Source organism: Hemiscyllium ocellatum, chromosome 4 (assembly GCF_020745735.1).
Source record: "Hemiscyllium ocellatum isolate sHemOce1 chromosome 4, sHemOce1.pat.X.cur, whole genome shotgun sequence".
In the NCBI taxonomy this organism is placed as follows: domain Eukaryota; kingdom Metazoa; phylum Chordata; class Chondrichthyes; order Orectolobiformes; family Hemiscylliidae; genus Hemiscyllium; species Hemiscyllium ocellatum.
The window spans coordinates 135,431,283-135,444,066 of record NC_083404.1 but is presented as its reverse complement, the minus strand read 5'-3'; the positions used below and the strand labels follow the sequence as shown (position 1 = coordinate 135,444,066).

Genomic DNA, 12,784 nt, shown 5'->3' with positions numbered 1-12,784 from the left:
CCCTTGCATGAAGTATTGTGTACTGTGTGTGTCTTATAGAAAGAGGAATATACTTGCCATAAGTTGGAGAGAGGAGGTTCAAAGATCAAGAGGTTTAGTTTTCAACTCAGGGTGGCAAATTTAAGAGGAAAGGAGGAATTACTTATCTCATAGTTGAGAATCTGTGGAATTCACTACTCCAATGTGTGGTGGATGCTAGTAAACAGAACAACAATATTAGTGAAAGATTTAACAGGCTCAATGAGTTGAGTAGCTTGCTCCAGTTCCTCATTTGTATGGTCGTATGTATAAAACATCAGTTAATTTAGTAGCACAACCTTCCCATTAACTTCTCTAACATCTAGAATCATCATGAGGCTAAAGGCAAGCAACAAACCACACAAATACCAAATACACAGCTTGACCTTAAATGTCACCAAAATAAAACTCATTTCAACCTGGCCAGCCAAAACTTTCACCTCCCATACGCAGAGCTGCTGGAATATGTTGAGCACTTCCCACACCTCGGCAGTCACCTCTTTTACAAAAGCCTCCTTAAACCAACAGAAATCTTAAAAGTAGTCATCTAGTACTGTCAGCATCACATTCCTGCACTTTAGAGAGACCTAGATTGTGATTCAGCAGATAAGGTTAAACTTCTTTAGCAATGCCTCCAATATAATTCCTGATCTGAGACCCCATTTAAACACTAGAAATCAGGATCACAAACCTGAAAGCTGTCTTCCTGCTAGGTCCTATTCTCACAATCAAATGGCCAATATTCCAAAGTCAGACAAAGAAGTCTTCAGACACAATCTCTCCTTGAAATGCAGCAGCAGTGACCTAAGTGTTGACAGGAGCATGGTACCAAACCTGAGATTAGCAGTAACTTATTCAACAAGCTGCAACACGCTTTAAACCCTCAATATTAAAGTCAGTTTCTACAAGAGGTGAGTAAGCTTATGGCATTGAAAAATATGCCAGATCTACAGGAATGTTGCAAATATATGGTTATGGTGATAGGATTTGGATACATAGAATTTTAAATATAATTGAATAAACCCAATTTTACTAAGCTAGGTATAACAAACTTTTCTGCCCACTGCCAGATGCAATCAAGATCAGTCACTCATCCTGAAATATTGAACCTACTGCCACTAACTATTCTTGCTAATTTTAACAATATACATTTAAGTGGACAATTATTGATGCTAGGACAGACATATAGACAGAATAACCCATGTTTATGTTAGTTATTGTTTAAATCTTAAGCATTCCTCAATGCAATGCATTAAGACTCCTTAACCACAGGTGGAAAGGAAACAAAACTTGCCTTGCAACAAAAACTATTTTGCTCAGTACAGTACCAAACATGATTCTTAGAAACAGGTTTAGACCCTCCCAGAATTAAAATTTGTTCATGGGACATGGACAACTTACGAGGATAGCTTTTATTGCCCATTCCTTATTGACCTGGAGAACTGTTCCAGCATTGTCAGATTTCTGTTGATTTGTACCTTGAGACTATATTCCCTTCTACTGTCACCTAACAAAAGGTTATCAACCCCAATTTGAAATACCCAAATCAATTACAAACAGTCTGGGGGAATGCAGTTGTTCCACCATTGCAGTCAATTGTTTCCTGACTTCACTCTTAATCAACTGATTTAGTAATAAGGCCCACTGTTCTTCATTTCCAAAGAAAAAGTGTAGAGGAGTTATCAAATCCATTTACCATTTGTGTCACCATTAAAGCAGATTAATTCCCAATTTAAATTTCTACACAACTTTTATATTATAGAACAACATGATTGTATCTTCAAATAAATTAATTTCTGTAAATATCTGAAATGTCATGTGCATTTAAATTAAAAACAAAAGCAAGTGCCTTTTTAACAGAATAACTTTATTTGTAAAACATTTCAGAGTTGCAGCCCAGTTTATTTCTCACTGATTTGTTCTGGCATGCTCCTGATGATGTCAGAATCACCTGAAAAGAGAAGTGAATTCAGTTTAGTCGAAGCAAATGTCACTGAATAAAAGGCTGGAGGGCTTTACTGTTATCTTTCAGAAAGCCAGACGAATGAAAGACACATTTTCAATGAACTGTCACAAAACAGGCCTATCAACAAAGTTCAACTACAGGGAGTAAAAAGGAATGGTGCCAATATGGAAACAAAGTTGATAGGAAATGGATATGAGCTGTTTTATGGACCGAGAACAGTACACAGTAGGGTCAGTAATAGGATGCTGCTTCTTTTGATCTAAATTAATGACAAGCTTGAATGTGCAGGGCACAAATTCAATACGTACAGATGACAATACTTGGCAGGATTGTGAAGTGAGAAATCAAATGATAAATTTCAAGGTGCCAGATACACTGGCAGAATAAGTCTGGGCACAAGGCAGACTAAATTTAATTAATTTTGCTACTAAAGGCATATTACTCAAATCATTGAAGATAGCAGCAAATACTGGTCTCCATAAATATGGATAGAGCACAAAGGGTAATGGTTATGAGGAGCTTCAAGAATATTCAGTTAACCGCCATCACCAGGTGACTATTTGGTAAGTGTGGCTGACAGTCAGCATCTTTTGTCCATCCTGAACGGTTTTCAAAGATGTGGCGAGAGAATTTCTTGAACCACCACAGGCCCTCTCTCCAAATTAACATACCATGTGCCTCAAAATACTTGTATCAAGGAAATGCACATTAGCCCTGCCCCAAATCATGTGAACAGATGTACACAGTTACACTTGGTGCAATGCAAGTAGTAAGAATGGAAAAGGTATCTCTGCCAAGGAGGCACAATTCACAATCTCAGCTACAGAAACCAATGCAAACAGGTATTTGTCGGGACCAAGGCCAAATCAAAGCAATTGCTCAAAGGAATGTCAATGATATACATTACTACCCACTCCAGTTGCAATTTAAAACGTACCATCACACCACTGAGAAGAAAACCCTGCCACAGATGAGATGTGACAGAAAAGTCACAATGTAAAAGTTGTTGCTGGCAAATATTACCACAGGACTTAACAAACTAGGCTTGTGGACAATAAGCACAGCATTAATCTAGCGAATGTCTAGCCTGACTTGACTGGAGACAAGAATCAAGACAGCGAGAATATTCGCATTAAGTAAATTCTTTTAGATACTAAGTATTAATGGCTAAGCACACAAATTGCCATACCTCTCATTCACACATGGCATGTACTCAGCATACAGCAACAAACATTCAAACCCTACAGACACTTCCACAATCAATTAAAGCACAAGCATAGAAAGGTACATTATACTATGTACCTTACTCTCAATACACTTTAACATTGGTTCAGCCAGAGTAGTATACTTTCGGAAGAACTTACCAGGATCAATGATAGCCAGTGTACACACTCTGTAGTATTTACCACAAGCTGTACCTAGTTCGATATTGTTGCCACTGTAATGATGCACTCCAGTCTTGGCTAACATAGCATAATACTCAATCTCCGACTTCCTGAAATAAATACAATTCACCATTAAAACAGTACCATGATAATGTTGCATTTTAAGTCAGTCAAGATCAGCCATGAAAACAGACAAATAGTTCAATGTAAAACAAGGCTCTCCGAACACAGACAAAGGCACAGGGACAAAAAAAAGTTTTTATAATCATGAAAGGACATTTATCTGATGACTTCAAAGTCAGTTACTGCACATAAGTGAAATAAGAAAAATCTGTCCATTATTATGGTGGCCTAATAGTACCAAATTAATGCTCCAGTCCAAAAAGGTGAATTTGAAGCACACAAATGGATCGATATTAGGCCTTAATACCTGTCAGAGACAATCTTATGCGAACATGGACTAAACACTAATTAGGTACTGTAAACAACACTGAAGACGATTGTGGCATAAGCAGCTACTGCCAACTGAAATGTACAAGTTATAATGGTTCCAAGTCACAAAAAAAAAGCACAAAACCTTAGCTTAAAAATTTCACTTTAGGGATGAGCATATTGCTGTTAAAGCCAGAACTTGTTGCCTGTTCCTAATTGCCCCTGAACAGGTGGTAAGCCAACAAGAGAATGACTTATTAGGTAATTTCATAAAGGAAAGATACACCTGGGATTTGGAGTTGAGGCAAGGACAGTAGACCATCTTCCTTGGAGAATCAGTGAAAAGGGAGGGTTACAACAGTTTCGATTAAGATGATATCTCAATTCTAGATTAGTGGATTAAATTCCTCCAGTTGCAGTGGCAGAACTTGTATTCATATGTTTGCGGCCACAGCCTTGACCTCTTGAAAGAATTTACAAGCTCGACAAATTCCAGACTCTAACCATTTGAGATAGACTTTCAAAAAATATTTCCAGTTTGCCACTAGCTCTTGATCCAATCTCAAAATCAGTTCCTCCAGTAATTAGATTAAATTCCCTATAGAGTATGGAAACACACCATTTGGACCAAGCCCACACCAACCCTCCAAAGAGCAACCCAGCCAGACCCATTCCCCCTAACCCCTATATTAACCCCTGACTAATACATCTCCCACTATGGGCAATTTAGCATGGCCAATTCACCTAACCTGCACATCTTTGTATTGCGGGAAGGAACCAGAGCACCTGGAAGAAACCCACAGACATGGAGAGAATGTGCAAACTCCACACAAGCAAGGGACACTGGTGCTGAGAGGCAGCAATGCTAATTACTAAGCCACTGTGCCAGCCCCACTACCATTGGAAACTTTCTATGCTGTCGAGGGCCCATACGATCTTGAACACTTCTACCAGAATCATCCCTCAATCTTCTCAAAGGTGGTGCATGGAATATAACCTTGCAGAGAGCAGGCATAGATAGGGCTGAATGGTCTTGCTGTGTTGTAACCATTCTATGATTAGCTACGACCAAAGGTATGTGATAGAGTCATATAGCACAAAAACAGACCCTACAGTCCAATTGTCCGTGCTGATCAGACATCCCAATCTGACCTAGTCCCATTTCCCCTAAATCCTTCCCATTCATGTACCAACCCAGATCCTTTTTAAGTGCTATTATTACCAGCTCCAGCACTTCCTCTAGCAGCTCATTCCATACATACACCACCCTCTGCATGAAAGAGTTACCACCTAGGTTCTTCTTAAGACTTTCCAACACAAGGGCAACCATAATTGTCTGTAGCATTCCAAAAGCTGCCTCACCAATGTCCTGTACAGTCGCAAAATGACAACCCAATACCTACATTCAATATTCTGAAGAAAGCAGAAATTATTGAATGTCATGGCCATTATTTATATCAACTATGATCATAAAAAGTTACAATTGTTCTCAGTGGCATTTCTGGTACTTTGATGTGCGAGATTTGGTTGCCATATCAGTCTACAACAGGAATTATACAATTATTTAATTTAGTAGTGTCTGCAAATTGTTTTCAAACATCCCAACGATTTAAAAGGCATACATAAATCAGAGTTTGACTTCTTGACACCTTCACCATCAAATAAATAGTCAACTTTCACTATTGCATCCTATTTATTTTTAAGGGGACATATCGTAAGATTACTAACTTACATATTTCAACAATGCCTTAGGTCCTAGGTCTAACATTTGCTTTCTGTCTGGTCCGAGTGAACCTGTTTTTAACCTTTCATCTAACATCTGGTAACAGTGTCTTCATCAGCAGTCTTTACAGCAGCAGAAATATTTTGGGCTTTGATGGGAGTAAAAAACGTTTCATAGCATTTTGTGGCTATCCAGTACTTTTTTGGAAATTTTTCTCTTGCACTGTGAATGAGCTGGTTCAACCTGATTAATATTTAATTTCCTGAATTTTCAGGGTGACAAATGGGTCAAAACCTAAGCAAACATTTGGCCTATGTGACATTTACATACATAGAACATAGAAGGATACAGCGCAGTACAGGCCCTTCGGCCCTCGATGTTGCGCCGACCGAATCCTACCTAACCTATACTAGCCCAATAACTTCCAAATGCCTATCCAATGCCCACTTAAATGACCATAAAGAAGGAGAGTTCACCACCGATACGGGCAGGGCATTCCATGAACTCACAACCCGCTGTGTGAAGAATCTACCCCTAACATCTGTCCTATACCTACCACCCCTTAATTTAAAGCTATGTCCCCTAGTAACACCTGACTCCATTAGCGGTAAAAGGTTCTTAGTATCTACCCTATCTAAACCCCTAATCATCTTATACACTTCTATCAGATCTCCCTAAACCTTCTCTTCTCCAATGAGAACAGCCCCAAGTGCCTCAGCCTTTCCTCATAAGATTTTCCTACCATTCCAGGCAACATCCTGGTAAACCTCCTCTGCACTCGTTCTAAAGCTTCCACATCCTTCCTATAGTATGGCGACCAAAACTGCACACAATTGACCAAAACTGCACACAATACATTGCATAACAAACTACCAACTGCACTATTAGCAAGGGACATTATGGCAAATCAAGTTGGACTACAGATTTAATTAGAAAATAAATATTTACCTTTTCTCAATAGGAAGGAACATTAAAATAAAATGAGATAAATCAAGGAAGAGGATGGATAATAGCAAACCCATTCTATATCTTGCTATTTATTTCACAAAATAGCTCCACTTACCTCAAAGCTGGACAGTTGTTGGCAAGAATAACTAGCTTGGCTTTGCCCTGACGAATCATTTTCAAAGTCTGTTTGTAACCCAGCACATATTTGCCACTTTTCATAACCAGCTGGAGCCTGGAGTTGATGGACTCCAAAGACTTTTTCTGCATTCAAAAAGCAAACCCCATTTTAAAAAGTCTACAAATGCAATGAAACAATGAACTTTAAATGTTCAATGGCATTCAATGAACACCAAAACAGTGAAGATGCTCATTCGAATTGTTCTACAAAAATATATACAGGTTAAATGAATGTATTTATAATTAGATCAAAACTTCAAATGTTATATCTCGCTAGTAACATCTAGCCCAAACTACAGTATATTTTATAATTATTTCAGCTCATTACATCTTTTGAAGAGTCAATATGGGTGTATCAAATCAGATTGACATTCTGTTGCCTCCCTAAATCATGCAAATTCTACACCTGGCAACTTGCTTTTGGAAGATCTAAAATATGCATTCCCCCAGCCTTTCAGATCACAACTGCATTAAGATTTGTCTCCTTCATGGCTCTTTTGCTGCTTAAAACTGTTTTCCGCTTCATTATCAAACATCCGCTTAGTGGCAAACTTCATTTTAATTTTGTACAACTAGCCTTGCATTTTCCACAACTCAAACTTAAACTCTGAAAAATTCTGCTTCCCATTTCCAAACTTGTGTCAGCTACCATTCGCATACCACATCTACCTACACTGGCTCCTGGCTTTGCTACCACAATTGTCCTTTTTCTGTTTTTTCATGGCCTAACCCAGTTGAGGCTGAGCCAATGTTGCACACAAGTTAACATATTTCCATGCTTGTTCTTGTGTTCGCAGCTACTTTTCTATCATTAAACAGATGACAAATTTTATTCTAAATTCTAGGCAAGGGACACTTGACCCAAAATGTTAACTGATTTCCATACACAGACACTGCCAGACCTATTAAGCTTTTCTAGCAGATTCTGTTTTTATTTCTAATTGTTAAAGTTTCTCCACCACTGAAGTGAACTTGACTGGTCTGCATTTGTCACTTCATCTTTACATCTTTTGTTAAGAAAAAGGGTTTACCATTTGCAATTTGTCAGCTCACTTATCAATTTTAAAAAAATCAAGTGCTTGAACCTCCTCTCCCCATAAATTGGGAATCAGCATCTCTGCTGTTAAAGACAGGTGAAAAGCATTCATTTACAAACTCATAACTGTTTCTGCTTTCTATTCAGCCCCACTTCTTTTCCCCATCCTTCCCAATATTCATGACATGAAGACAGTTGATTTTCATGTCGGCTACCAGCATCTATACCTACTTTGCTTTTTCACATTTCCTTTTACACCCAGCCTGAATAGGTAGACAAGGGGGAGGATGCAGGAACACAGCAAGTCAGGCAACATCAGTAGGTGAGGAAATCAACTTTGCAGGTATAACAAGCCTTCTGCACGTCTACTTGGGATTCCAATATCTGCAGGTCTTTTGTCTCTAACCAAGATTAAATGTTGTGTCTGGCATCTGTTAGAAGCACACTTTTTCAATTGCCTAGATCACGCATTCTTTCATTATTCAGAAATGTTATTTACCCTAACTTTCTCCTTTGCGGTAAAATGCCTAAACTGCACTCAAACTAAGTTGGAGATAAAAAAAAGCATATGCTGGAATCCAAGTTAGACAAGCAGGAGGCTGGAGGAACACAGCGAGCCAGGCAGTATCAGGTGGTGGAAAGGTCAACATTTTGGGTGCAACACTTCTTCAGGACTGGTTTGCTGTGTGCTTCCAGCAGAAAGTGAGGACTGCAGATGTTGGAGATCAGAGCTGGAAAAGCACAGCAGGTCAGGTAGCATCCAAGGAGCAGGAGAATAGATATTTCGGGCATGAGCCCTTCCTGAAGGGCTTGTGCCCTAAACGTCGATTCTCCCGCTCTTTTGGATGCTGCCTGACCTGCTGCGCTCTTCCAGCAACACATTTTCAACTGTGTTCTTCCAGAATCTTGCACTAGACTTTAAAAGGCAGGGCAATGGTTACTGAGGTAAAAACAATGACTGCAGATGCTGGAAAGCAGATTCTGGATCAGTGGTGCTGGAAGAGCACAGCAGTTCAGGCAGCATCCAAGGAGCAGCGAAATCGACGTTTCGGGCAAAAGCCCTTCATCAGGAATAAAGGCAGTGAGCTGGAAGCATAGTTACTGAGGGCCTGCTGTGTGATTGAAATCAAGCTAGGCCAGAGCCGGCGTGGCACTCGAGAAAGGTGGCTAACCCGTACAGCACCGACTCATCTGACGGCCGAGTCCTGCCGGAGGCTTGGGGGAAGTGGAAGGAAGAGGGGGGGGGGGGGGGGGGAAGAGGGGGGGGGGGGGGGGGGAAGAGGGGGGGGGGGGGGGGAAGAGGGGGGGGGGGGAAGGGGGGGGGGGGGAAGGGGGGGGGGGGAAAGAGGTGGGGGGGGAAGAGGGGGGGGGGAAGGAAGAGGGGCGAGCACTCAGGGTTGAAGATGAACAAACACCAGCTTTCCCCACAGCCGCCGCCGTGTCTGAAAGGTTTGCAAGCGGGCCGCCGGAATCAGGATGAGGGAGGTACATGACGGTAGGGGCCAGAACCCGCCGGGGGTAGGAACAAGGTGAAGGTCGGAGCTGGAGCCGCTCCCTCTCGCCCGGCTGCCGCTTCCTCCACGTGAAGCCTCGGCCGCGCTTCGTAGGCCGCAGGCGCCTCAGACTCACCGTCTTCTTGGCCGCCACCATCTTTGCCGGTGTCTGCAGAGCCCGAGTAACGGTGTACGTGAGCGGGAGGGGGAAGGAGAAGGACCGGCAGCGCAACACGGCGCGGCGGGAGGGTTCAGACTCCGCTCGGGGACAAGCAGCGGCAGCACCGAGGCGAACCCAAGATGGCCGGAGGGAGAAAAGGAAGGCTATCCCAGAATCCTCCAGGCTTCCCGCCTTCAACCATCGCGAGGACAGAGCGCGCTGACGTCACTCGCCCCGCACAGGACGGGTTGCGCCTGACAAGCGGGAGGGGCACGTGGTCCAATCGCGGGGTGGTGGGGGAAAGGTCACGTGTCCGCAAAGGCGAGGTAGGCCTCTCCTCTCACCCAATGGGGAATGTCTGCAGAATGTTGCATTAGTAATGTCCCTACTTCTGAGCCAGGAGGCCCAGATTCAGGTAGTGCTCCAGAGGTGTGTAACAACTCATAGGACAGTGCAGCACAGGAACAGGCCCTTCGGCTCACCATGATGCTACTCTGAAGTAATCCCATCTACCTGCACATGACCCATGTTCTTCTTGCCCTGTTCATGTATCTGTCTTGGTGCCTCTTAAATGTTGGTATTTTATTTGTCTCTATTAGCAGTGTGTTCCATCTCTGGACAGGTTGATACAGAGTATTCAGACGGATTTGGGGATCCTTGTGAATGAATCACAAAAAGATGGCATCCAAGTTCAGCAGCTAATAGGAAAATTTAAAATCTGATTGAAGATTTGTAGCTCAGGTATCCGTTGTTGTGGTTCTGCTCGCCGAGCTGGAAGTTTTTGCTGCAAACGTTTCGTTCCCTGGCTAGGGAACATCATCAGTGCGGTGGGAGCCTCGTGTGAAGCGCTGCTTTGATGTTTCTTCCGGTATTTATATTGGTTTGTTCTTGCCGCTTCCGGGTGTCAGTTCTAGTAGCCATACACTCAGACAACCAGCAACATGAATTTGACTGGGAAAACACCACTATCATAGGACAAGCCAGACAGAGAACAGCCAGAGAATTCCTAGAAGCATGGCATTCATCCCCAAACTCCATCAATAGACACATTGACCTGGACACCATATACAAACCACTACAGCTGAAACTGACACCCGGAAACGGCAAGAACATCCATCAACAGACACATCGACCTGGACCCCAGATACAAATCACTGCAGCTGAAACTGACACCCGGAAGCGGCAAGAACAAACCAATATAAATACCGGAAGAAACATCAAAGCAGCGCTTCACACGAGGCTCCCACCGCACTGATGATGTTCCCTTGCCAGGGAACGAAACGTTTGCAGCAAAAACTTCCAGCTCGGCGAGCAGAACCACAATAATAGGAAAATATAATGTTGGTTGTTACTTCAAAGAGAAAGGATTATCAAAGGTGTGAGGTTTTGCTAAAGTCAGTCCACAGCTGGAACACAGTACTGTGAACAGTTTTGGTCCTTTTATCTGATGGCTGATGTGTAGAAACAAAAGATGTTAATTTGAATGGAAGACAAACTCTTATTTCAACAACTTATTTTTATTCATTCAGTCATTCAAAATGGTGCTGGAGTGTGGCGACATAATAATTTTCATTTCATTTCCTGAATGCATGTGACAATAAAATCATCTTTGATTTGATTTATTGTATTCACATGTACTGAAGTATAGTGAAAAGCTTTGTTTTACGAGCTGTACAGACAGATCATAGCAAACAAGGACATACAGATTATAGGGTGTTTAGACAGCGATGCATACAGTTTACAACAGCACAGGAGGTATGCAAAGCAAGATCAATATTATTTGAAGTTAGAGAGGTCCATTCAGCAGTTATTGAAACTGTTGTGTGTGTTCAAGCTTCTGTATCTTTTTCCTGGCAGAAGAGGTTGTAGAAGAGCATTACCAGAGTAGGAGGGGTCTTTGATGATGTTGGCAGCCTTTCTGTGGCAATGAGAAGTGTAAATGGAATCCATGTTTAGGAGATTGACTTCCATGATGGTCTGGACTGTGCACAAATCTTCTGTATTTTCTTACGGTCCTGGCCAGACCAGTTGCCGTACCAGGCTGTCATGCACCCGGACAGTATATTTTCTATGGTGCATCTGTAATGTTGGTGAAGATCCTTCTTTCAATGCAATTTGTAAAGAAATATATACTGGCAGACAGGGATGAGCAAGATTATTTTCTCCCAAGTGCCAGTCACAGACTAATGGATACCACAGGGATCAGTGCTTGGTCCCTATCCGTCAAAATGTATATTAATGTTTTAGATAAGGAAAATAATTGTACTGTCACCAAGTTGGCAGACAACAGAAAGTCCTTTGAGAAGGTCTTGCATAGGAGACTGATGGTAAAGATAAGAGCCCATGGGATCCCAAGGACATTACCTAAGTGGATATAGAATTAGCTGAGTTGTAGAAAGCAGAGGGTGAATGGCAAGGCGTGATTTTTGTGACTGGAAGCCTGTGTCTGATGGGGTTCCACAGGGATCAGTGTTGGGACCCTTGTTATTTGTGTTTTATATAAATGATTCAGACTTGAAAGGAGAAGTATTGACCAGTAAATTCATGGATGAGACAAAACTTGATGGGAAGGTAAATATTGAAGAGATAGTCTTACACTTCAACAGGATATAGATAGGCAGGTCAAACGGATTGATCAGTGTCAAATGGAATTCAATTTGGATAAGTGTGAGGTCTTGCACTTCATGAGGATAAACAAGACAAGGGAAGAAGTAACAAAGAAGATTGATGAGGGCAGAACAGTAGATGTAATCTATATGGACTTCAGTAAGGCGTTCGACAAGGTTCCCCATGGGAGACTGATTAGCAAAGTTAGATCTCATGGAATACAGGGAGAACTAGCCATTTGGATACAGAACTGGCTCAAAGGTAGAAGACAGAGGGTGGTGGTGGAGTGTTGTTTTTCAGACTGGAGGTCCGTGACCAATGGAGTGCCACAAGGATCGGTGCTGGGCCCTCTATCTTTTGTCATTTACATAAATAATTTGGATGTGAGCATAAGAGGTACAGTTAGTAAGTTTGCAGATGACACCAAAATTGGAGGTGTAGTGGACAGCGAAGAGGGTTACCTCAGATTACAACATTATCTGGACCAGATGGACCAATGGGCTGAGAAGTGGCAGATGGAGTTTAATTCAGATAAATGTGAGGGACTGCATTTTGGGAAAGCAAATCTTAGCAGAACTTATACACTTAATGGTAAAGTCCTAGGAATGTTGCTGAACAAAGAGACCTTGGAGTGCAGGTTCATAGCTCCTTGAAAGTGGAGTCGCAGGTAGATAGGATAGCGAAGAAAGCGTTTGATATGCTTTCCTTTATTGCTCAGAATATTGAGTACAGGAGTTGGGAGGTCATGTTGCGGCTGTACAGGACATTGTATTCCAACACGCCACTGTTGGACTATGGTGTGCAGTTGTGGTCTCCTTCCTATCGGAAAGATGTTGTGA

At 42.0% G+C, this 12,784-nt stretch overlaps 1 protein-coding gene and 1 non-coding gene across 2 annotated transcripts; both read right to left on the bottom strand.

Moving 5' to 3' along the window:
* Positions 1 to 1,864: 1,864 nt before the first annotated feature.
* On the bottom strand, positions 1,865 to 9,508 carry rpl30 (ribosomal protein L30). The gene is made up of 4 exons (XM_060824527.1): positions 9,315 to 9,508; positions 6,588 to 6,733; positions 3,349 to 3,479; positions 1,865 to 1,969 (listed from the first exon to the last, which is right to left on the bottom strand). The coding sequence occupies exons 1-4, from the start codon at positions 9,333 to 9,335 to the stop codon at positions 1,920 to 1,922; spliced, it is 348 nt and encodes a 115-aa protein (XP_060680510.1). The 5' UTR covers positions 9,336 to 9,508; the 3' UTR covers positions 1,865 to 1,919.
* Positions 2,986 to 3,117, bottom strand: LOC132815552 (small nucleolar RNA SNORA72). The gene has a single exon (XR_009644676.1). It is a non-coding gene; the product is annotated as a small nucleolar RNA SNORA72 (small nucleolar RNA).
* Positions 9,509 to 12,784: the final 3,276 nt, after the last annotated feature.